The 27,593-nt window shown below is 38.6% G+C and overlaps 1 protein-coding gene across 1 annotated transcript in view; it reads right to left on the minus strand.

Annotated features, from left to right (window-relative positions):
- The window catches only part of man1a1 (mannosidase, alpha, class 1A, member 1), a 198,545-nt gene that overhangs the window by 150,618 nt on the left and 20,334 nt on the right, over nucleotides 1-27,593 (minus strand). Inside the window, exon 2 of the mRNA XM_022662004.2 lies at nucleotides 5,336-5,432. Within this exon, the coding sequence (XP_022517725.2) occupies nucleotides 5,336-5,432 (97 nt within the window). The remainder of the gene's footprint in view (nucleotides 1-5,335; nucleotides 5,433-27,593) is intronic.

The raw sequence follows: 27,593 nt of genomic DNA on the forward strand, positions 1-27,593 counted from the left end.
GTGTTTGTGACTGAAGACAGAAATAAAGCAGTAAAGTCACAGAAAGTTACTGTGAAAAAAACTTTGAAAGAGCGCTTATTATTGTTTTGTTCAATTAAATCACAGATCCTCTACGGAGAATGATGATACTGCATGTGTTAGAAACAGTAGGATTTCTGTCTAGACATATATATGCTTTATGCTGATGTGTTGAGGCATTCTAGGGTTATTACGCTGTAAAAGCGACACATCGTTGTAAGATGTGTCAGGGACGGTTGCTTGCTTTACTCTGGATGGTGTGCTGCAGCTGCTGTGTTATCTCAGCTGGGGAACAGCACTTCCAATAAACCAATCATGCTGCTTTCTTTAGAAGCAACGGTTTTCAGACATATCGTATAGCAAGTTCAGTCTGTGTCGTTGTCGTTCTGTGTAGCCAGCGTGTGGGAAGAGGATCACTCTGAACTAGGCAAGCCCAAAGGGAGCATAGATAGCAGAAGTAAAAAAACTGAGAGAAAAACAATTTTCATAAACATCTTCCATTATCCATAACTGTACATTCGAATTAACCAATAAAATATATTTAAACCGGGGTAGGCAATTATGTTGGACCGCAGGTGAGATATTTTCAAAGCCATTATGTGGCGGGCCACAAAAAAAAATTCTGCTTTGGAAAATGAAGTGTAATGTACAGACTAGTAGCTCTTCAACCCAGAGGGTTGTTGAACACAATTGCAGAACAGTCGATCTCAAAGCAGGTAAACCCAAGAAGAAAGGAAAAAATAAATAAAACACAACGCTCCTCGCACAGGTTCGAACCAGTGTCGTCAGGGTCGCGTTCCAATACCGGTCGCGGTGAATTGGGACACAGCTAGGTAAAAATGCCCTTAAAAGGAGTTTGAGAGCTCAAGAACAGGTGGAAAAACGTAAACGGGCGGAAATTAAAATCACAAGCGCGACAAAGAGACAGGGGCCAAGTGTAAAATAGTTCACCACCATTACTAATATAGCAAGTAAGGAATAGAAGTGTGTTGTCCAAAAAACAAGCTGCCACCACAGCTATACACAAGCACCTAAACCTTAAGCATGCTGGAGCACTTTGTCAAGACCATAGCATCATAGCACAGTAAAGGCTGCCACACACTAAATGTTCCATGCAGCCCTTTTTAAAATTCTAAATCGTTGTTTTAGAAATGCCGTCCACACCGGCACAGATGACTTATGGCCTTAACTGAATGCCTTCCTGTACTATTCATGGTTTACCTCTGGTCGTCACCAGCACATTCAAAACACACTGCTTAGGAGTCAGAAAGGCTCACAGTGTGACAGTAGAGGACAGAGCTCATTACATGAACCCTGTTGTGAAAGACTGCTGACAGCCACTGATAGCAAGGCCAGGCAGTGAGCTCAAAAGAGTCAAACAGGTCTTGGGAAAGAACACTGAGGGCTTGGCAGTCATGAGATGCAAACGTAGACATTTTCAGATGTCTTTGGCAACACATACAAGGCTACATGACCCATTTGTACTAAATTTAAACTATTAAAATTTTCTTTGTCTCTTGTAGTTCATTAAACTGCCCACATGCTTCTATCCGTCCTTCGTATTGGCATTAAGGTTAAGCAGTACATCCCCTTTGAGGGCGATTTAGGGTCACTAGTTTGTGACAACAACTAATAAGTAACAGTGGAGAAGGGTTGTGAAAAGGTAGTTACTACAAGAAAACAATGATGCAGTGATGTAAGCAGCTGTAAACTGTGTAAAAACAGTCCACCATACGTTTTTCAGAGAGCATTTCTTCTTTGCAATGTTTTTTTTTTTTTTTTTTTTTTACAGCTTTGGTTGTATTTTGATTGAACTATTGGCTACACTACCCCCTAATTTTCTGCAGTACTGCTCCTCACCATCCTCTATGGTAAAATATCAGACTATGCACAAATGCAGACTAATGAAAATAGAGGATGACCGGGATGCCCAATTGCTTTCATGTAAACATCCTTTAATTTTAGTTAATAACAGTTTATATCTACCAGGCAGTGGGGAGGATGGAGGGGAAAACAAAGTCACTTTCTTATACTTTTCTTTCAAATACAGGTGAAAGCTGGGGATTAGTCGAGAAATAATTAGTGAGGTAGCACTAGAATCTCTTGATGGAGCGTTCACCAGCGCTTTCATTGTTTGGATGGTGAAAATAATAAGCTATTCTTAAGAGTCTTTCATGAATAAAAGCCTACTGTGCTGGGGCACATGCTGTAGAAGACCACCCTTGGCTACTGTGTTTTGCCTACGCTCTGTGTGCATGTGTACGTGAGTTCCACAATTCCAGTCTGCTTGCTGTGTTCTATCCCCTGCCCCCAGATGTGCGTTTCATACGGGAGGTATCTTGTAACGAGCACACATGAACCCACTTGGGAGCGGAGGCTGAACTCTGAGAGGCTCAGAGAGGCAGAGAAAATACTGATGCTGGCCTGTGCTCTAAGAAAACGCAGAAGAAGAAAAAGAAGAAGAAGAAGCTAGCGTTCATCAGGTCATGGTTTATTCAAAGGCAAAGCCCATTAACCAAATACCCTCGTAAATAAATGATGCGGGTCCAACATTTCTTTATTAATAGGAGACAGAGAAAGGTTATCCTCGGCTTGCTGTGGGAGTACATGTGTATGTGCATGTCCGTCCATATTTGCGAGAGCTTGACGGCCGTTGATGAACCTCTTCCCCCTCTGGGGTGCGACACACCATTCAAGTAAATGACTAAGCTCTCAAGGTTTCCATGAACACTCGCGGTGCTGAAACTCCCCGCATGACCTTGCTGCCAGCAACCGATGTCAATGATCCCCTTTGAACCGCGTACGTGTCCGTGTAAGCAGATAGCAGCGGCTGTTATCCAGCTCATCACCAGCTCCACTGTGATATTCTGACTGTGCGCGTCTGACTTGAATGACTGCCTTTGTCAGTTCATATTACTGGCTTCACTCTCAGGCTAAATGAAGGAGGTTAATCAAATTTGAGTTGTAAATCCCTGGGCCGTCCTGCGACTAAGCTCCGGATTGGCTGGAGGGAGCGATGGAGGAGTCCTGGAGCTTTTTATCACGGAAGTCAAAACTCAGGCGGCCTGATGAATGTTTCATAAAGTCCATTTCCTGTCCTCACCTTTGACCCAAGCCTTTTCCACACTGATGAGAGGAGGTGGAGGAGAAAGTGATTCAGCGGATGACCTGAAGGAATCTGAGTGCATAAAAAAGATAGAGGGCTAGAGGAATGCTCTAAAGTGACTAAGCGGGAAGTCAAAGCTGAAGGCAGAGGATAAGTGCCTCAGAAGGCTGTAGCCCTTACTTTAAGGGCCAGTTAATAAAAACAGACACATCAACTACAAAAATAACACCTACTCTCTCAAAGATGAGCTTCTCCACATGACAAAAACAAACCTGTATTAAAAAAAAAGTCTCAAATTTAAGTTTGGGTGGTCCAACTTCTCATGAAAGTTCCTATGAAACCGTCTGTTTGATGGCCTCATTGATGCTCAACAGACATTCAACTAACATTTCACCTGCATGTCTATTAAATACAATTTAACTGAAAAGTTAAAATAAATTATTCTCTATCGAATGTAACCCTACATCCAACTCTAACTCAAACTCTAATCTTAACATTTTAGGATTGGGGTTGAGGTTAGAATTAAGGTTTAGGCTAAGTTTAGGGTTAAGTGTAGGGTTGGATTTTAAGGTTGATTAAATGAATTAGGTTAGGGTTTTGTGTAGGGTTAGATTCTATTTTGAATAATTTACATGAAACATATGGTTAATTGCATTTAATTGACATTCAGTTGACTGTTAGTTAAATGTAAGTTGAGCATTAACAAGTTCCGACCAATGTCTGAAAACCTCAATCTTTGGAGCTACTTTATGTTGACGTGGTTCTGTGCGTCCATCACACTGGTATAGATAACAGATCCAGTTTAACAGTTTCGAACAACAATAAACATGGCAACACTAAAGAAGATTGTAATATACTAAAGGTAGCCTGAAACACATTAAAAGTTCAACATAAAAGTTTCTTCTCTTCCAGAGTGTCTCCTCAGTCCTGTACATATGATCTTGTTCAAGTTTCGCTTGAACTATTGGTTACACAGCTCCCACAATATATTGTGGTCCTGCTCCATTCTTTCAGTAACTGTAAGCTTTCAGAGAAATGCACGAATACAGATGGAATGAATGCAGTGCATGGTGAGCAGACTCTAACACTATCTGTATTTAATGCTAAGTATAAATATGCCTTAAACATAATGGAAAAATATGTAACCAAATAAATAAAGACCCAACAAAAGGCTTTCATTCAAGCTTTGAAGAAGTGCAATAATTGCCTGGTTTTAATTTGAAAATATTTTTTTAAAAACTGGTTCACCAAATCTCCAGACCATTTCTCAGCGTATTTAAATGGTGACAACCTTTAGAATTTCATTCTCAAAGCTAATAGAAAGACAAAGAGATCTACAAAATTACTTCAAAGATAAAGGCAGATAAATAGAAATCTCAAATCTGCAAAATTATGTTCTCCCATATACAGTAATTTTACTCAAATCAAATAAATATGCTCATACTAATAAACAAATTTACTTTATTTTTTATTACATATTAAATAGTTACAATGATTTCTGGCAGGTTTTGGCTGTTTGGGGTCTTCTACCAGTGCAGAGCTAGGTATAATTAATGTGGTATTTGGCTTTTACATTACTCAATATGCTTGTTATGTTCCTGTGTGGGAATACTAGACTAAAATAAATCAATAAATAAATAAGAGTCACATTTTTCAAAATTTCACTGGGGACAGTTACCATAATAACTCAACTCAATTCACCATCAAAAACACATAACTGCTATTGAGTACTTGGTGGACTGTGACATCTGTATTTGTAATATGTGCACATTAATAGGGGTAGAGAGTAAAAATCGCATCAATCAATGAAGTCATGTTCTTCTGAAACCTGTGCGACTACAGTGATACAGGAACAGAATATGTATTAATCCTTCCCAGCAAGACCAAGCAAACAAAGTAAAAGTTTCCTTCCATAAAATTCCCATACGTTTTAAAGTTTCCAATATATTAGACAAGCCAGGTCAACAGAGAAAATACAACAAACGCATATAATGATCAGGTTTGTCAAGGCTTGTTAAACCCAGTAGGCTCATGTTCAGACCATTCAGGAGCAAACAAACAAACGGAAAAGATTCTTGCAGGGTGGATGCCACCAGAGTAATATTGATTGGATACACATTTGCTGCTGGTCTGAGGGACGAGACTAAGGGAGGCTGCAGGAAAATGAATTACAGTGTCATGGCCAGAAACCGAGGCAGAACAGATACTCACCAAACAGATTGCTGGAGTGGCCTTGCTTGGAGACGGGCCGCAGTTCATTGGAACCCCAGGCATAGCGCTTGTAATTGCCCCAAGCAAACTGCATCATCTGAGGAGAAGATTAGAAAGAAAAAAAAATAATGTCAACTAATAATACAAATAAAAATAAGGTAATAAGAGAATACATTTTTTTTTCTTTAACACAAAGGGCACTTTATCTAAGTAAATTCTGTTGTTAATAACCACATAAAACTACTTAATAAAGGAGCTTTTATAACATCAGGTAAGGCATATCTGAATAATTACAGTAACACATTGCAAAGCAAATTATTCAGTCTGTGCCTTATTGGCTCGCATACAGCTTTTTGATAGGATGCATATAAATATATAAATATATTTGTGTCATGCCTAACACAGAGTGTGTAGTTCCAAACCCAAACTCCTCGGTTCAAATCAATGGACAATCTCCGCCTCAAGACTCCAACTCCCAGCATGCATCTGTATCTGTCACATGTTCTGACTCAACCAACCAGCGTGCTTTCTCTCTCGTCATGGCCGAAATTCTGAGATTGATTTCAGCTGTTTAATTACATTTTTTGGGGTATTTAAGCATGTCTATTTCATATGATTTTGCCCAAAGAATTGCCACAGTTATCCAGCGACATAACGAGCGTTCTTTTACTGTTTGTTTATATGCCCCGTTTTTTGACTACGTTTTTCTGTCTGCTTTGGTTACATTTGGCTCTTCTGTATTTTTCGACTCCATTTCTGGCTCAGGTTTATTCTTTTGTCTAGCGATTTGGCTTTGACGCTTAGGTTAACTCTCTGGTTTCTACCCTCACTTGAATAACGATTACGCTCACTGTTTGAATCCAGTCTGAATCCGTCGTGCGTCTGAATCCAGCCGGTCACGTGACACTTTATTCAAATTTAAAAACTTTTTTTTTTGGCTTCTTTTTTTTCCTTTGGAATAGATGGGATGCAAAAATGCATCTTCTGTACTTTTGCTCAAAGAATACACACAATTTTACACACAGTTTTTCAGGGCAAGGCCCTTAGAACAAATTCCCGGTGTTGTTTTTTTTTTAACTGCACACATTTATTAGCAGTTTTATTTTCATCCTTCATTACTCTTATTCACACCCATTCATTTTCACTCCAAGCTCCACTTTGTCTTACAACCACCAAACTGCATGTTCTCATTCAAGGCAAGCCCACAAGCTCTAAACTACAACCATACTGTCCGGTACTCATCTATTTGTAGTTTTATCATCCTTTGCTAATTCGATTTACATCCCCATCCATTTACACCCACAGCCAAGGCCTTTTTCATTCCCCTAACCATCCAACAAACTGTTTGTACTGCTTCAGGGCAGGTCCACCAATCCTCATTAAAAACAGCCACAATGACCCACACTCAACTATGTATATTCAACAGTGCAAGCACTCCATATTAACTAAAGAAAAGTGTACTTTATTTATTAAGATGTTTATTTTTTAAATTAAAAAAAGAATGTATGTGTATTATGAACTGAGTCTATCAGGCTTCAATTCTTCCTATACTAAGAGACACATGGAAGAATTATAAACACGCATCATCATGCAAATGACCATCTAATCACTGCTGATTAATCAAGAAGAGATCAATGTTTTTCATAACAGAGTTGAGTACAAATAAAGATAGCATATTGCTTTTAAATTACAATTGCATATTGTTCAGAAATTCTGCTCAATGCCAAAATGTGCTCATACAGACAAACACGATAATCTTAGTTGCAGACCAGAAAAACATTGGGGAATAGCTCAGCAGGGTTTCAGCCACACAGGATTACACAAACGGTAGAGGTGCAGTGAGATGCAGTTAGTCTGTGTAAATGAATCCCATGGAGGAAGCTTAGAAGAAGACTCCCAACACCCACTCTGTCTTTGGGCTGCAGGTTCAAACAGCCATATATAATCCCCAAGGACACGTTCTCCTCAGTTTGCTGGAGTTTTTTAAAACCCAATTACCAAATCAGCTTCAACTTACTGCAGTTATTAACTATCGTTTCTAGAAACTCTCAGTTCGGTTCTGCTATTCAGGCTTTTAATCCTGCTAAACATAAACAGAATCACAGCAGAAAAACCCTGAACACAGATTAGTGGATAAAGTCTCCTGTTCCCAGCCCTAAGAAGGGACTCCAGATGTTCAGATACACAAAGTATTACACACACAAAATCACTCCTGATTCAAGCCTCAAGGAAAATCACCAGTGACCCAACCAACTATGAGCTTATCAGTAGCTGTATTCAGTAACGGCTACAAATAACTACTGATATAATGAGCAGTTTTATGCAGTGAAGTTACGTACAGTACTGTGCAAGTCAGAGACCATGCCTCTTTCTCCTCATTTCTGGTCAAAATTTCAGCCAGTTATCCACTTTTCAGCATAAAGGAAAAAAAACAGAACACAAGTACTTACTCAAAACAGCACAGAAACTTAAAAAAAATCATAACAGATTGAAAAAATGTACAGAAATTTTGGATTTGGTAGATCATTTCTTTGTTGTAACAACGCTTTTTGGCAATAGATATTATACTGTTGGAAACTCTGTTGATTTCTCTTTTTAAATGGTACCACATTGGTAAGGAAAATGCTTTTGTGGGATGAGCAACTGAGCTAAGTATGTGGATTACGCCCATGAAAAAAATGGCCAAATCTTCTCTGCCATTGCCAAATGTATTTCTTTAGCCCTACTGCTCATCCCACAAATGCATGTTCCTTACAAATGTGGAAACATTAAAAAAATAAATAAAAACTAACCAAACACGAACTTTCTTACTTTTCGTGCATCCACCATTCCCCTTTATTACAGCTTCCAGTCTTTTTCAGAAGACTTACTTTCAGTGTTTCTGCAGAAATCTGCAGATGTTTCTAAATAAACCTAAAAGTTTAGCCCTAAAGAATTGAGTTATCTCAAAAACATTCAAATGACGTTGAGGCCTGAACTCTGGGTTGATTAATACACTGGTTCTTATACTTTAGTGATAAACAGAAACACCTTTGGAGGTTTTAAAAGGTCTGAAACTAAAGGTTTTATGTTGTTTTCTTGATGGGTACAGTTTTGCTCAACTAACTGGTCTTGCACAGTTTTTAGGGGTCCACATTTTTATGAATTTCTGAATATTTTTTTTAGATCTATTTAAGAATATTCGGTTTTGTTTTCACGTATTTTACTTTGGATAAGGAAGGGTCAATGTCAAAAAATGTGGATCTCCACATCAATAGTCAATAAGATTTAGAAGATTACATAAAAGAAACAGGCAGAACACAAGTATCAGGTATCAGCCACAGAATTCCAATAGATTTGTGCTTATATTTATTCTTAAAAGCAGCCAAATTTGTGATACGTGTTTCACAAAGCAGAAGAAAGTAGGATTAAAAAAAATGAAGTGTAAATTAATAATTCATGTCCTTGTAGCGTGGAGGGCAAGGAGGCAGAGCTCTTACTCCTTCAGCCTCTGCAGTAGGAGGATGGTGATTATGCACCTGGCAGAAGATCCAACGTGTTCTGAACTTCAGTCTGACAGGAAAACAGAGAAGGGCTTGAGATTTTCATTCCAGCTCCTTGTTCTCCAAGGTCATGTGCTTGTAGGCCAAAGCAAACTGACTTACTGTTCCTCTGGAGAAACGCCCACAGCACTTAAGAGAAAAGCTCTTCACACATCTCTCCACGAGGCCCCCCACCGCCTCTGTCTATGTGAAGTCATTTGCTGCGCAGCATGGGCCTCGAAAACCAGTCGACTGGCTGAGCTGAAATTAGATCAGTTTATCGACTGCTAGCCTAACTCACATTGCGGCCTAATCAAGGACCTGCCCCCGCTTTCAAGCGGCCCTCGCTCAGCTCCAAACACACTCCGGCAGAGGGGGGGAGGGGGGATGAAAAGGAACTGAAGGGCAGAAAATTAGGTCTAGAATTGAGCTACAGGGAGAGCATAAACTCCAGACATTCAGTTAGTTCTATTGGAGATGGAGCATTCCAAGCCTAGTCTCCCATTTATACATACTAAACTAAATGAAAACAGAATATGGCTGAACCAACATACAGCTCTAAAAAAAGAATACGAGACCACTTAAAAATGAGGAGTTTTCACAAGCCATCAAACCAAGCTGAACTGCTTGAATTTTTGCACCAGGAGTGGAGTAAAGTTATCCAAAAGCAGTGTGTAAGACTGGTGGAGGAGAACATGCCAAGATGCATTAAAATGTGATTAAAAACCAGGGTTATTCCACAAAATATTGACTTCTAAACTCTTAAAGCTTTATGAATAAAAACTTGTTTTCTTTGCACTATTTGAGGTCTGAAAGCTCTGCAGCCGTTTTGTTATTTCAGCCATTTCTCTCTCATTTTCTGCAAATAAATGCTCTAAATGACTATTTTTATTTGAAATTTGGGAGCAATGTCATCCGCAGTTTGTAGAATAAAACAACAATTTTCATTTTACTCAAATATATACATATAAATAGCAAAATCAGAGAAACTGATTTAGAAACTAAACTAGTAATTCTTTCCAGAGCTGTAGATCACTGGTTAATCTTTATTGAAATACTGCCCCAGTCAATGTGATCAATGAGTGCCCTTAAAATAAATCATGTAATGTTATATTTTTTTGTTTATTTTACTGTGGGCTGCAAGAATATTGATCAACCATGGTGGTTCTAGTTGAGTCAATAAAATAATCATAATCAAGTCAAGCAAAGGACTGTCACTGATTATTAGTTATTGATTATTAGTAAATGTTTTTTTTATGATAAATTGAGTCATCAGAGTCTGAAAGCTGTAGTATACTTTAGAATATGCCTAATCATCAAGTCAACTGGTATCTAATCAATGCTGGTATTGAGTTTCTAACCTAGAATTCTTGCCTTTAGCAACATATTTGTTATAAATGTAGAGGTATATTGACTTACACATTTCAAAAAGTTGATTCAAAATGGTGGCACTGATTCAATAAATTTTTGATTTAGCAAAAGCAAGCCACTTTTTTTTTCAGACAGGGACCAGAATATGCAATGAAAGTATGATTACCACATAAAATCACTGACCTGATTTGACCCCTAGTTAACTTACTTTCCATAGGCTAACACACTAAGATATAACTGTACAAATGCATCATACTACAATATGTATAACTATCTTATTTATATAATATAGAATTTAAAATAATGTGATTTGTTTTGTTACATCTAGAAAATGAGTGTTGTTTTGGTATGTGCACCAAAAACAATCAACAATCATCTGAATCCTCCAATCGTCAATCCCAATAAGGGATGAATTCGCACATTAAACTTTCCCAGAGTCAAAGTCTTGCTGCATCATTATGCAATACTTCTGTAATACGCTGCTTTGGCTCAAGATGAAATATAGTCTACTTTTCTCAGTAAACCACTGCAAAACTAGCTGCTGTTTTTTTGGCTGTGGTTAAATGTGGTTTGCACTGCTTGCTGTTTTTGTAGCTTGTGTAGTAGTGTTGGTTAGCTCTGCTTTGTTCTGATACTCACTGTACTGGGGTGATTGAGGTACTCTAGAGAGGGGTATTTGGTTAGTGGTGTTACAAATCTTACCAAGTCTTTACTCTGCTTTCTCCACAAGGCATATTAGTCTTACAGATTCTGCAAATATTTGAGTTTGAGTCAGATATGGTAAAAACCATGAGACTGGCAAACACCAGCTCTGATGAGGTCCGTGTTTAGTTCTATCTAGACGCTGATCAAGGAACGGCAACGTCCTGTTACTGAGGAGCCTTACACAAATATGGTGTGATCCTTAGCTCAGATATATGATCTAATGAATCAGCTAGTCTCAGGACCGGCCAAGTTACAGACATATCGGCTGATCACACATTGGACATTTTGGCTGACACATAGCCTATTGATTTTTTTTCCCATTTCTAGTTTAATCCTTACACAGATAAGCTATATCTATATATGGGAGTTTCTTTAGGTTTATCGATACTTATTTTTCAGAATACTGTGACCAACATATAGCACATTCATTTAAATAACTGCATAGGAAAATGCATAGTTATAACCACCACTTTAACCACCTTACATTTCTAACTCGCCATTTGCATTTTAAACACACTGTGATCTGTATCACAATACAAAGAAACACAAATCACAAATGCTACACCCCCCACCCGCCATGCAGCCCCAGCACACAGTGGGCTGATAAAAGCAGTCGGTGAACACACAACCATATTGATTCTTATTCCACACGGGAGAATGTAAGCAATACAAAGAAGCATCGCCATCCCCTGCTGAACTCCATCTACAGCATCTAGCTCAGCAGAGGTTAAGCCAATCACCATTCAGCGCCCACAGTTCCGGACACAAAGCCGTCCGGCGGCTCGAGAAAGAAACCCTGCATGACTCAAACCGACATCAAAAGGTCGCTTTGAGGCTGAACCAAAGCTGCTCCTTCACGAGGTGCGTAATTGCTTCTGCAGAGATTTTTAATACCTGCCTATTTCAATCCGCAGAGCATAATCTGATCACGGACGTGTCTGTCGCCGCTCTGAGTGATTCGTGTCTTTCAGACGGCAGCAGGCAGCAGTGACGTCAGACACAGACAAGGTCGTGCCCCACGTGCGATTACTGTGGTAACCCTCTGCTGAGCAAATGACTGTAGCCGTGCGGTTTGATGGGACCAGGTGTTCTGACGAAAAATCTTCACTGTGCTCTCTGTAGAGATGAAGCTCCATCCAGTACTATTGGGATGAGGTGGAGTGATGCCTGTAATCCAGAATGATCATCCAGTACCTCATTTCTTTTCTAAAATGGAAGAACTTCTTAAAAAGTTTTACACTGGCCCAGACTAGTATGTACTGTAGGGGTGTGCTTCATTTCATATAATATTCAATCAAATCACCACAATTTTTTTTTATGATATCATCACAAATACACTTTTAATATATCATTGTGATATTATTTTAGGGTCATATGAGCCATCAAGGTACAACTTTGTGAATTTTTCTTTTGCAAAAACAGCAAAACTGTTCTCAATTCCCAAATATCTTAAATATTTTTAAATACAGATTGTATCTGTTCAGTATAATTTATTGTACTTCCTTTTACAATCCTAGTTATATGGAGTTCATTATTAGTATCATCACATGTTGGATCATTGACTTCTGTTACAAATCTGGTGAAAATCTCTATTAGCGGTGTGCCATGTTATGTTATGAGACGCAATTATATTGCCAAATGAAATATAATATTTATGTTGTTGCAGTAGTATATTCTTTAAAAAAATATTTAGGATTAAATTCTATATAAATTCTAAATTATTTTATCACCAAGAATATAGTTATCAAAAAATACCCTGAAATATCATGATATCTTAATGCCATGTCACCCTCCCCTAATATCTTGGTTTTCACATCTTAAAACTACTGCTCTTTAACTAGCCATTTTTAATTAAAGCTCGTCACTTAAGATGAGCGATAAAACAAGCCTATCGGACAAAACAACTCAAACACTCTACTACCTCATAAACAAAGGCCTACTAATCAGTAAATGTAGCTGTGTGTCTGTCACAATAATTGTTTTTGTGTGGAAGACGTATTGTTCCAGTGATAATCGCAATACACTACATTATTAGTTCTAAAATGTGTCTAAATTTAATATTGAAGAATTTTATTGTAAACAGAATGTTTTATATTTTTTATTCTTCTAAGTAGCCACATTTAGCTTTGAGGAGACTCTTGGTATTTTAATCTTAGTGTCTTCATGAGGGAGAGTCACCTGGAATAGTTTCCTCAGCATCTTGAAAGAGTTCCTTGAGGTGCTGAACAGTAGTTGCTGCTTTTCGAGCTCCAGCTCATCACAAATCACCATCTCAGTTACTTTGTAATTCCATATGTGTCTCTTAATTTTTTTTTTGTATTTAATATTAATCTACAATGTAGAAAATTAAAGAAAGAACATTTGACAGGTACTGTATATTGCACAATAATTCAATCTCTTCTCCAGGCTAGAACTTGTAATATAAGACATTACCAGCCACAGCAGACAGCACAGTGGTTGTTAATGATCGAGACCGGTGGCATCTGGTTAGAATTGTCCACGTGACCTGACGAACAACTACATTCAATGGAGAAGACCACACTCTCATAACCCACAGGTCAGTGCAACATTATTTAACTTCCAAGTAACATGGCAAAAGTAAAATAGAACTTAAATACAGAATGTAGCTCATTAGCTTATTCTGCTAACCCGTCTAAGTAGTTTATAGACGGGCTAAATTTCGCCCTTTTCCATTTAATATGAGTGACAATGCACATCACCTTTAAATAGCTGTTCTAGTGTTAATTAAGGCTGCTGCTCAGGCCTATAGCGAGATGCTGCTCCTCTCTCCATCTGCTGTCTCAGGTGAAGCTTGCTCTGCTCCTCACGCGCACCTTCGTCCTGGGAGAGCAGAGGAAGAGGCTGCTCACACACGCCGCCTGACAATCAGTCTCACGAACTGACAGAGAGATCAGACGGCCCGTGCAGGGATAACAGGGTCCGGAGCGTCTGCCCGCTCCTGCAGGGCCGGCGGTGAGGAGCAGGCAGACTGACAGTGGGAATCTCTAAAGCACAACTTTAAAGCCTGCAGGAGCTGCTAACAAAAACCTCCTGAGCAAAGCCAACATTTGCCTGTGTGAAAACAAATCAAGTGCAGCTGCTGGAAACAATACGGTATTCAATGCGATAATCAATGGGCCATTCTCCATAGCTAATGTTGAACACTAATACGTGAAATGAAAGGGAGGCCTAAGGAGACAAATTGTCTCTAAGCTGTGTAAGTCACACTCTGTATCTGCTTCAATCTCTCAGTCTCAGCAGTACTCATTTTCCACTTTCTTTTGTTGTGGGCAATCTGTTCCCCGTGTAGAGAGGGAATTGGTGCAGGTTCTGGAATCAGAGACGAGAGCACTGATGGGTTTGGGAAACTGCAGTCAGACAGAGTGAAGTTTTAAAAAAAGGCTACAAAAGACTTTCTCTGCAAGTAAAAGTGGCCCAAAACTGATCTTTTTGTTCATGTGTGATACACATATGTCATTTTTGTGCCAGTGTGAACAGGCCAAAAATAATTATGGTGCAAATTTAAAGTGTGAAGACTAACTAAGAGTCTGCACTACGGTCCATGCTTTTGGTCACATTGTCTGCATTCAGTCCAGGGAGATGTTTTGGTTTCACACTGCAGCTTAATTTAGTTTAGTTTAGTGAGCACACTAAAACCTTGCACACTACCTATACTTTTATTTCTGTTTATTATTAAGGATATATCTACAGTAACAGTAGATACATGAATAACACACATAAAAGCATAGCATGTGCTGAGGAAGGGAAGTCAGATTTCAGCACAATACCAGCTATTTTGATTATTCTATTGCTGAATGGTTAACAATAGCAAAGCAATGTAATTGGTCCAAATGTGTTTTCACATTGCAAACAATCAGACCACGGTTCAGTGGATCCAGACATAGACTGATTTGAGCCTCTACATATGTGATATTCACTTCAATTGAAACTTTTTTCACATGGTACTGAATTTTGATAGATATCAGATTTGATGCAATGAGAAGAACAAAAAAATAATGGAAGAATGGAGGTCAACATGAGCAAAAGGGAAACTGGGTGACAGCAGTGTGGAGTTTTGAAGAGTTTCCAGTGAGGGGGTAGTGATAAAACAGTCCTATCTCTGTTCAAACAAAATTAGAAGCAACATAGGTATCACAAACGGGGGGGGGGTAAACTGTAGGTATATATGTGTATGTATTTGCTCATGAGTGTAGGTTTGTGAACATTTGTTCAGCTACTGTATATGTTGGATATAGGTCACATTAACCTAATATATCAGATTCAGTGAGAATCTGGGTCACTTTTGTCTGCTGTGTGAACATATATATATAGTAAGAGACAAAAAGAAAGAATGAACAAGCAAGCTAGAGAGAGACTGAGAGAAAGGGAGAGGACACAGATGGACAGACAGTGAGACAGACCAAGACAGTCAGACAGAGAGAGCGTGAGAGCGAGAGAGTGAGAGCAGAAATTGGATTCTGTGGTCTTCTTGGCAGTGGTAGGAAATGGCTCTGATGGCTCTGCAGTTTGGACCAAGACACAGCAGCAGATCCACAGAAAGAAAACTAAAACCACAAGATGTGTTAACAGACGGCGAGTCCGCTTTAATTCCCCCTATCCTCAATCAGCCAGCAAACTAAGCGTCCACGCCCATCCTCTTTATCCAGCTATGGATCTCTTTTTTTGGCACTCTGTCAGTTTCTTTCCCTCACTCAGCTCAGGTCCATTTTCCCCTAAACTCCCTTTATTTCTGCTCCATCTCACACCCCTGACTCTCACTCCCTCGCTCCACTCTCCTCCCTGGGCTTCCGATCAGCTCATTCCATTCCGAGGGCTAAACCCGTTAAATCCCTTTACCTCGTACCCTGGTGCCAGATGAGGGCTGGGCCAAATCAGCGATCGGATCATTTCTTTTTATTTACACCAATCTGTGTAAAAATGTAATGATGTGCATAATGTGAGCCATTTGATCAGCTACATTACACTTCAGTATGTGTTTCCAGTCCAGTCCCGGCTGATAAGGCTATATAATTGAATTCCTGTTATTTTATTGATCGCTAATATCAAACAACTTGTTGCATGCAATATATAGAGCATGTGATTAGTAAAGCTGTACTTTGGCAAGAGCCTGCCAGTATAATATGAATCAATGAATGAATTTGAAATGAATTTGGGGGAGGCACGGTGGCTTAGTGGTTAGCACGTTCGCCTCACAGCACTGGGGTCTTGGGTTCAAGTCCCTATCTGGGTGGAGTTTCGTTGTCTCCCTGTGTCTGCGTGGGTTTCCTCCGGGGACTCCGGTTTCCTCCCACAGTCCAAAAAAAACATGGAGATCAGGTAAATTGGAAACTCTAAATTGATCTGGTGTGTATGTGTAAAGTGTGTGGTTGTATGTAGGTTTGTGTGTGTGTAAGTGTGTGTGTAAATGTGTGTGTATGACTGTGCCCAGATATGGATTGGCACTCTGTCCTGGGTAATTGCTGTAGTGCCGATGCAGTCCTCCAGGTGGACGGTCGTTTCCGGTTGAGAGTACGCTGTGCGCTATTGGCTGCCGCTTCTCACTGGTGTGTGGATGAGTGTAATGTGCTTGTGTGTAAAAAAATGTGTTAATTGTAAAGCGTCCTTGGGTTTCTAGAAAGGCGCTATATAAGTTGAACTTTATTCATTCATTCATTCATCACTATACAGATGTGGCGATTCTATATATTGCGATATACTGCAAAAACAAGTATAAATGGACATGTGTTGTGATTTTAAACAGCTTTTATTTAACCCTTCTGTTATGTTACAGGTCAATTTGATCCATTTTAAAGTTTGATGATCTAGGAACAGTTGTAAAACTATTACTACTAACATTGTAAAACTTCTTCTGCTTGTCTTAGTGTAATCAACATAAAATTTGAAAATGTTCCTCTCACATGTTTGCAACCACCCCCTGCAAAAACTAAACTAAAACAACATTGCAATGTTTTGTTTCAATGTCATGTAAAACTATTGTGTTTTATATGTTGGTCTTTTAAAAGTAATAAAGTAGTGAACTTTAAAAAAAAAAAAAGTTTAAACATGTATCTCTAAGAAATAAGAGCGAATTATCCTAATGGAACCATTACCTGTAAGAGGTAAGAAGCCCTGAGTGGTCCAGCAGTCTAAAGCACAGCCACTATAATCGTAAGATCTTACCCATGTTTTTAAACCATTACAATCTCTGATTCATTTAAAACATTACGTTGACTGACAAGCCTAAATGTATAGGTATGATCGAGTAATAGAATACAAAATTAATCTGAATGAAATGCATTACTATGAATACTATAGAGATATTTTGCCGTTTGCGCTGAAATACAATATCAATAACAACTTCCCTCCACACCAAAGTCCTCTCTACTAATTTCTCCCCTAAATTCTACTCCACTCTTCCGACAACACCTAGGACTCACACATTTAATTTTAAAAAATGCAAACTGAATGCAAAATATGCAGCGTCACTGTAGCCCACAGGCAGGAGGAACACAAGACCACACACTGTTTTCCACCCAAAGAAACATTCTCACGTTACTGTAGATGCAAAACTAGCCTGCAGTCCTTTAGGCAGTGATCCATGCTACACAAAGGCAGCTCGGGTTCGCAGGGCGCCTGTGTGTAAACATGTCTGGTTGAATCAATACTGCAGCGGGCCTTGTTAACGTTCTTAAATATTGTGCATGCTGTGAGAGAGAGAAAAGAGAGAGAGAGAGACTGACAGACTATTGGCTCTCTCTTATAGAGCATATATAATGCCCTTAACCACCCTGAACTGACAAAGTGCAGATGAGTGCAGAACTCAAACCACTGAGCAGCCAGACACTGATCTTCATCACCACAGCCATGACTGAGGCTTGCTGTAGAGGAAGAAGTAGAAAAGTGTGTTCTGAGGAGGCAGTGGCAGTCGGCAGCCGTGATGCGAGAATGGCAGGAAGATGGATTTCCTTTCATTTCTCCAAGTGACAGTCGGGCATCTGTCTTCATCAAGGTGCTCTCGCAATCACAGAGTACATTATGCAGATTTAGCTTACCATAAAAATCTAATCGTCTTCACCACACTGGATTATTTTCATAAAGTCTGTTCCAATGTGCAGTTCACTCAACGAGGTGGGTCTTCCCAAACACAGAGGCATAAATCTGTCAGGTAGAAGATTAAAAAAACGGCATTACTGCGGAACTACAGGCTGAACATGATGCTCAGCCATAGGTTTGCATGTTAATGTAGGCAGTTTGGATGCACAGTGATAGCAGAAATCTCAAACGAATGTAGAATGTAGAGATTCTCCTCCTCCTCCTCCTCCTCCTCCTCCTCCTTCCTCTTCTGCAGTACTGCACTGTCCTCTGGCTTCAAATCTCCTCATCCTTACAGCTAAACCACTTAAATCTCTCCACCTCACACTCTGGTGCCAGACGAGGGTCAGGGCTCAATCAGTAAGCAGAACATTTATTTTTATTTTTGACCTCTTCACTTATTTATTTATTTATTTATGTATTTATTGCGAGCCAGCCGAGCAGCTACAGTATATTCTACTGATGTTCACTGTTGTGACTGTGAGGGTGTGAATGTGTTAAAATAGCCCATGTTCTGCATTTCAAGTGAAGGAAAACAAATATAATCAAGTCAAGGACAGCAGAAAAATGTGCCCTCTAACATAAGAGGGGAGAATATAATACTATATATGGTTCTTCAGCCTAGATCATCTGTAAATGGTGTTGTTTAGATGTTATAGGAGTAATGGGATGTAGAGAAACATGAAAACGTTTGTTTCGAATAGCCCAGCTTTGTTCACCCGAGCGTTCTGAAATGCATTGCGTTTAGCCAGAGATCCCAACAAACTTACAATGCTAGACGCTAGTAATAGGGGCATAGCATTTCCCATGCACAGAAATCACTATTTTTACTAAGTGCAAAATAGCTCCTATACACTTTATTTGCAGAATTCCAAATGCTCTGAATTCTAGGGGCAAATAGAGGGAGTCTATTGGACAAACGTTTGTACCAGGTATCATGTTTCACTTTAAATAATTGAGAAATTTAGGTGTGATGTTGAATGCATTGGTTTAACAGCTTGGTTTAAGGGTGTTTCATGCTTGGGTTATGAAGCAAAGCAAAACAACTTCAAGTGTGAAAACACCCTAAGAGCGTGTGAAAGAATGTACCTGACTGATATCAGTATCAGTATTAGTATTCAAGATTGCAGATCCAGTATTTTACAAGAAATATGAATTGTGCTACCACTAACAGAAATAATCAATCAAATCACAAATAACAAGAACAAAAACTTACTCAAAAACTTATTTTTTTTAATAGACCCATCCTGAAACATGATACAATCCCACTGTGTGATATAGGGCTGTAACGATTAGACGACATAATCAACGATGTTGAAATAAACTCCAAACTTCACATTTCAGTGTCGACTAATTGTAAGTGTATAACTGTAACACACTACACAAAGTGATAAGGACAGAAACACAACGTAGAAGCAGAAAATTTATTAAATTAAAATGTTCTGCAACCTAGTGCTGGAGCAGAGGCTGCTGTTTTGAGTTTTGCACATTAACTTCGTTTGAAAGATTACTTATTATTTTCTGTTTATGGGCCATTATTTTAATTTGTTATGAGAAGTAGTTCTGTTAAGGGAGAGACTTACAGGAAAACAGGGTGAAATTTGCAGGTGTGAAGACTTAAGCAGCTGAGGTAAAACATGCTTTAGAACAGGAGTCACAACTACAGGAAGCATAGATGGAGGGAATGGTCAAAATAATAGTCAACTTATGCTAGTCGACCTGCAGAATAATCATTAGCTGTATTCCAACTAACAAACACATGAACATCATGTCACATCAGGTTTTTTTTTTTTTTTGGCATCATTACACATATGATAAAGGTCTTAAATAAGTCCTTATGTTTGTAATTATTCAAATTGTACCTTTACTCCCTTTTTACAAAATCAGAAATACTGCCTGACGAAACAAATTAATTTCTGACTTACCGGTAATCATGTTAAATGTCGAAACTTTTCCAAGCAGCTCCCAGAACATTCACGTGGAGCACCTGGTGTTGCTCAAGACTTTCTATTACACAACATCCTCCAAAGGTGACTCACCCCTAATAACACAACATAGTTTAAGACTAGGTGTTACTGAATTTTGGGAATAAAGCCCTTAGTTACAGTTTGAAGGGCTTATTTCTGCATTGTTTCACTTATTACCATGTAAAACTCACAAAGCAATCCATTATGCAGCTTAAGTTCACCACAAAATTCTACTCCAAGAATTAAACAGCACTTTTAAAAGATATTCAAACTGAGAAACTCTGTCTGCTGAGTTTACACTGGCCCAAACCAGAAGATCCGAAGAGGGTCAGGCTCAGAGCTGGCCACAGTCCTCATCATTACATACTCCACTGAGGTTTGTCAGAGCTGCATCTACATGCAAAATCTCTCACAGTGGCTCAGCAGAGCAGTAAGAACAGCCCAGCTCACATTACACATAACTCATCTGCCACGCTGACGCTGGACGTCTGCTCAGGAACAGCTGGGAAGAAGAAGAAAGTCAGAATTTGCCTAGGACCTCCCTCAGGAGCCGAGCCAAGCAAAACTTCTGAACCAAGTGTGACAGACCGACAGAACAGGTGCAGTGTGAACGTGCAACAAACACTTCTTCAAATAACAAACTGAATAAATATTATTATAGAAAAACACCTGCGAAAGAGTGGAGATACAAGTATGGAATATAATACACCTTATTTTTCACACTATAAGGTGCACTATCAATGAATGTCTATTTTCTGATCTATTTTCATACATAAGGCGCACTGGAATATAAGGCACATATTATGCCACACTCATAAGAAACAGGTGTGTCACCATGTTTACTTTCTAATTCAGCAGGTCTCTGTGCTGAGGGGAGCTAAGCTAAGAAAACAAAAACTGTAATTCTTTCTTTAAAAATTAAATGAGCACTGGATGTTAACCTACAAAGATTTTTCTCCCCCTAAAAATGTTTATTTGGGTGAGGAAAGTGCTTCTGTTTATTTACAGTTAGCTTAGTAGTGCCACCTGACTGTGCTACACTGAGGAACCCTGAGAGTTACAGTAAGCCAGGGAGATATTAGCTAGCGGTTTATCCCATATAGCTTGTTTTAACACAGTAAATACTACAGTCTGATACACTTCAGGCTGATAACACTCACCTCTGAGCAGCGAAAGAGCTAGAGTTTAGCGCAGTTAGCAGCTAATGCTAATGCTGCCCAAGCAGGGCTAGCTGGGGTTAGCAGCAGGCTACAGGTTGATAATAGTCACCTCTGAATGGCAAAAGAGCTAGAACTTAGCATGGTTAGCAGCTAATGCTAACACTGCTTCAGTTTCGGTTCTGGAGAACTAAACTGAAACAAAAGTTGCTTTACTGCTCCCTAATACCTTACTAGTAAAATTCCTACATAAGGTGCACCGGATTATAAGGCGCACTGACAATTTTTGACCACACTCCTATTATACAGGAGTCATAAAAAACAAATAAACCAACACTGTCCTGACAGTTAGCTTAAAAAAGGATGCATTACAAATGTTTGTTCAGTAATAATGTTTTATGTTTGCTAGAGGAATAATTATTAAAAATTATGTGATATGGGGGGGTTGACATGAGAATTCATATAAGTTACACTAAGAAAATAATTGTTCCTATGGTAATATAAATGTTTATGATGCTGTAAATGCACCTTAGCAAGTTTAAAATAACGTTCAACTTTTCAACTCCAAGAATAAGTTAGAAATTAAGTCATTTCTAATTATCTGTACAATAAATTGTTAAGAAAAAAAACCTATACAATACTGTTTGAGTTAATTTAAAGTCTGAAGCAGTACAATTAGTCTAGGGATGTATATAGGATAAGCTTCTGTCCCTCACTTCTGTAAGTCACATTACATAGTCTAAGTCTGCATCCATAGGCCTCATTAGCCTCTTTTACACATTCTTTACTTACATGCTATCAAACATTAGATGGACTTTATCCTGTCAGAACCCTAATACAAATCTTGTCATTTCTGACTGAGATTAAGTGTGAAGAGAGTAGTTTCTTTTCCAGCTTATGGTGGGTCCTGCCGTGCCTTTCCTCACGCTACACAGGGTTCACCAACCCTTGTCTAAACCACACATTACATTTCCTGTAGTGAGACTGTGTGATCACATGTCCGACACATGATCTCCAGCTGTACACTGCATGTGTGAAAGGTCAACTCTGGAAAACGCACAGAGCTGATTCTCTAGACATTATTGGGTGCAACTGGCAGTGGATATTACAGAGGAAGACACAGGAAAGACTAACAGAGCATGCATCGGTGATACACTTTTAAAACATAATACAAAGCTTACATTTTCCAATATGGAACCAAACTGATTTAACATTTAAATCAAGAAAAAATCAGCCACAGTAAAACCATACTACCAAACAACTGCCTCATGTTTTCCTGAATCAGTAAAATTATTAATGCTCATTATTTCTTTATTATTATTTCTTAAATTAAAAATCACAATTGGTAGTGTTGTAATACCACACTTCTGATTACATAAAAAGCTAACTTTTATTTAACCCTCATTTTAGAAATATGAAAAGCAGTTTTCTTAAAATGTGATTTTAAAAAAAAGTACAATACATATCACTATGCATACAATATATTGTGATGTATTAAAGCATTGTATCGGTCTCGCCAAAACACAGCCCTGATTGCAATGTCCTGATTGCATAAAAAGTAAACTTTCTTTAAATTTCAGAATTCATCAAAGCTGCACGATATTGTGTGACACTGCAATATTTTGTTGTTCTGCAACATACAGCTCTGGAAAAAATTAAGAGACCGCTTCAATTTCTGAATCATCTTGGCATGTTCCCCGGCACCAGTATTACACACTGCTTTTGGATAACTTTATGCCATTCCTGGTGCTAAAATTTAAGCAGTTCAACTTTGTTTAATGGCTTGTGATCCTCCATCTTCCTCTTTTCAATTTGATAAAATCAAAGAAACTCATAATTTTTAAGTGGTCTCTTATTTCTTTCTTGAGCTGTATATTGCAATAATTAACACCACCACATATTAACAATGCAATATGTGTATCAGGGATTTGAGTAACATAGTGGTATTGGTTAGGGATCATCTGTAACCTGGTAGATATTTTTATGTAAAAATATGAAGTTGGATTTTTTTGGGTTTCAAGCAACAAAACAGCCTTAAACAAATGCTTCTTTTAATGAATTCCAGCCTTCACCAGCACATGAGGATGAATCGTGCCCGATTGTCAACCCTCAGCAACTCAGGCGGCAACAATGAGATAACGAATAGCACAAAAACATTATGAGAGGCTTTTATTCCGAGCCTAGTAAGTGAAAGAAATAAGCACTTCAGAGTGACGGAGCGGAAATGTGGCTTTTTAATGAGTGCACATTCTCCTGAAACGCAGTGCAGGAGGCGCTCAGGAGGTGACTGGTTTATATGTAGCGGATATGAAGGGGTAAGTGCGTGTTCATTTGAGGAGCACAGGCTTCTCTCTACACTTAAAAGTGGAAAAAGAAATCTGCTTCATATCCTTCTTAATGATGTGTCTGAACTGATGCATTCAGGTTTCTGATTTAACTAGAGAAAATGATTCCTCCTCCCCACTGCTCTCCAGATGTAGGCTACCCACTGAAAACGAGCAATTATTCACAGGAAAAATGAGGAGGAGAGCATTTACACCAAGTCCAATCTGACCCGCATGTTAACAGAGAAGGTAATTACTGGCCTAAATGGGGCCTGTTTCATATAAAATTTGAATAAAAAAAGATCTTCAAAATCACAAAAACACAAAGTATAGCATGCATTTATTTAAATATTACATAAGGTTGATGAAAGAGGACTTTAAGAAATGAAATCAGAAGGTCAAATGTTGGCAGCAGGTCTTTATTTTTTGCCGATACTGGCACAACAGAGGAGAAAACAGGAAGCACATATAAAACAGAAAAGCCATTGTTTTTGTGACTCTTGACTGTAAGCTTTCCAGGAAACACAGAACTTCCCCAACACAGCCCTGAGCGATCCATTCACACACGCAGTCTCTGTGCCCTTTAACTCTTAAATCTGCTCTCGAGAGTAATGTACGAGCTAAAAGTCCACACTGGTCTAAATAAAGCAAGTGATGATTATGTGGAACTGAAGATTTCTGGGCGCTACCGTGATTTCCACTTCCTTTATTTAGTATTAAGTACTGTACTAATTGTTTCCCCACCTAGTTTTCTCACACCTTTAGAACATGACTGAAGTTATTTTGAGAGAAGTGAAATAAATGAATCAATGGCAGCTTGTGTTATTGTGTTATTAATGGCAAAGTTTCAAAAACAGGAGTTTTCATTTATTCCCATCAGTTCAGTAAGAAGGACAGACAGCACACCAATAAAGACATGACTGCAGTTCTGGTTAACTGGACCATATCGGCAGTGTCAGCACTATAGCCTTCATTTCACAAGAAGAGCAACAATGTCAGCTTTCAGAACCATGTGAGCTGAAATCTGTACTGACTTAAGATAAGAGAAGAAGAAGGAGAGAAATATAAATAAATAAATAAATGAATAAACAGAAAGTCTTAACGGAGTTGACACTAATGTCCTAAACTACTCTACTTAGCTCTCCTAAAGCTCTGTCCAACACAGGAACAACAGTTCAAAAATGTAGTGCTAAAATTTTCAATAATATAAAACCAAATGCAGCTTTAAAAAAAGAATCACAATGTGTCTGAAGTCTGTCAAGCATACAGAATCAAGTTAAATTAAAATGCTAAACTTGGGCATCACCACTGATTTGTCAATTCAATTTGATTACCAATTACATTAGAGATTTTGATTGAATGTCAAAATAAATGTAGAATTGTAGAAGCAACACCCAACCGAAGACAAAATTAAAGAGGGTTACGTGCACACACAGGGGGAAATGCCATATTTTTCACTGTATTATAAGGCGCACTGTCAATAAACAACAATTTTTTGGTCTATTTTCATACATAAGGTGCATTATGTGACAAGTAAGGAACGGGGGTGTCGCCACGTTTTCCTTCTAATTCAGCAGCACTCACAGTTAAGTAAGCATCCTAAAAAATATATATATATTTTTAAAGTCAAACAAGCACTGAATGTTAATCGATTTCTCTCCTGAAAACTGTTTATTTGAGTGTAGCTAACCACTCCTGTCCCTGTATAACACTGTACTTCAGCAGGTGGCTTTACTGCTCCTTACAACCTGACTGGTAACATTCATACATAAGGTGCACCAGATAAGTCGCACTGAAGATGTTTGTGAAAATGGAAGGATATTAAGTGTGCCTTATTCTGCAACAAATACATAGGCTTATTGTAAAGAGCAAGCTAAGGTTTATATGAATTTATATTGGATCATTGAATTATTATTTCAAACAGCACTGAATAAGGGATCTTTGACCCATATTGATAAGAGGCTTTTTGGCACTACATGGAATTATATTGTCTCCAAAAGGTTTTTACCATTGAGAAAAGTATTTTCAAATCAAGGTAAAACCCATTTATACCTTCAAAACTGTTATGGTCCAATGAGCACCCCTTGCCTTTACCAAAAAAAAAAAAAAAGAATCCTTCACCAGTTCTTCAACATACCAAATCTATTAAATATATAAGGAAATATACACAATCCTACATAATCAAATTTACAATATGCCTATCAGCAGCTCAGAGTTCACAAACATGAGTGAATCTGTAAATAAGTTTCAGATCTACAAACAAACAGCAGTCTATACAGATCCTTACTGAAGATCAAAGGTTGCATGCACATTGAGAATACAACAGCAGGACTATTGCAGAATCACTTCCTTCACTTCATCAAAAAAGAAAAAGAAACAAAAAAATAGCAGGCCTAAATGTGGACTTTAGGCTCCCTCAGATAAGCTTTAGGCAGTCTGCCACGCACTACTTTCCGGTGCTGTATTGTTAGATATGAGGAGAAAACCTCATATCTCCATAAGGTCTCCAAAAACCTCCTTAACTTTGATGGAAGTCAGAGTATAAAGATGTGACTCTGTACAGCACTGGAAGGAAACACTGCTGATGCCTGCTGAATATCAGCATTCAATCCTGGTGGAAAAACTTTCCAAGACAAAAAAAAAAGAAAGGAAAACTAACAGAAATACAGCATTCACCAAAAACACATGAAATAGAGAAATATATATATTATATGTTCCTCCGAGTGCACCACAACAAGCAGAAAGTCAGTAAACCTGAATCCTTGGAGGGCTTTCCCTCAGCACTTTCCCCAGAATAGTGTGCAGAAGCCCAAAATGACAGTGTGTTGGTGTAGGGAATGGAGTCATCCTGCAATCTGGGCTGTTTACAGCGGCGCTCGTGTCGAGGCATGAACTAATGGAGCTTGCTGTAATTCGAAAAAGCGCAAATCAAACACGACCTGTCAAGCGGCCAAAGCGAGTCCCGATGCAATCAATACTTTGCGGTGGCGGGTCGTTGCCGGTGCAAAGGCTGATGTTTGCCATCATTTGTTATGCCTCACCGCTCCTCTGTCTTTAGCAGATCACAAACAGGTTTACGTAACATTCAGTTTAGGTGGCTCGGTTTTAGGGGGATGCAGGACGGGGGATTTCCTCGTGCTTTAATTAGAAGCAGCAGCTCTGTTCATCAGCTTCCATTTCCCTTTTGGTGCTTAACTACAAAATCAAATCAAAAACCGATATGTTAGCATCACTTCCAAAATGTGCGGCAAGAACAAAGAGCAGAGAGCAGACAGGAATGTAAAATAACTGCAATGTAAGTTGGTCATGCACTGTAAAACTCTTAGTCCCATCCCCCAACTGCAGCACTACACTAGACCATTCATTCAGATACACACCAGACAACATAGCACTTTTTCAAGCGGCCATAGGAAAGATAGCATAGTGTACACATTTTTGTTTTAGCATTCTGCAACCAAAATAATTCACCGGAAATTGAATTGGCTGAATAAGTGAAAGAAGCGAAAGAAGCAAAAAAAATAAATGACAAAAAATAAAAAATACAGAACCATGGCAAATATATTTTGTACTCTCTTATCTACTATTGGGAGGTATCAGAAAAATGCTGTATACAATGTGGGAGAGAGCACCCATCACGAGAGAGCAGGAAGCTAAAAAAGGCGACTAGTTTAAAGTTAACCTACCTCCATAAAATAACTGTTTTGCTATTTTAGGCCTTGTGATTTACACAATATAGATGACTGATTGGCCAGGTTTGAGAGAGCAGAATAACGGACAAAAAGATGCAAATTCCACTACTATGATCAACATGCTTGGTATTACTTTACTACCTTCAACAACTGGCTGTTTTTTAACTGAAATATGTGAGCTGTGCAGGGCTTAAATAGTTAGGGTTTTGGTAAGCAAACAAAATGCTAAGGGCATCTTTCTTTTAATGGGTAATTTTTACTCAGATGCGCTTGAGTAGCACTACTCCTACAGGTACATTATTAGACTAGCAGTTCTAAAAGTAATGTTTAATTTTAATAGCAGTGCTAAGGAGACCGTTAAATATTTAAGTTAGGTTTCATAAGTTAAGTTAAACAATTCTGCCTTGCCTTTTTGTTTGAAAGTTAAAATAA

The sequence above is a fragment of the Astyanax mexicanus genome, chromosome 1 (assembly GCF_023375975.1).
Source record: "Astyanax mexicanus isolate ESR-SI-001 chromosome 1, AstMex3_surface, whole genome shotgun sequence".
NCBI classification, from domain to species: Eukaryota; Metazoa; Chordata; class Actinopteri; order Characiformes; family Acestrorhamphidae; genus Astyanax; species Astyanax mexicanus.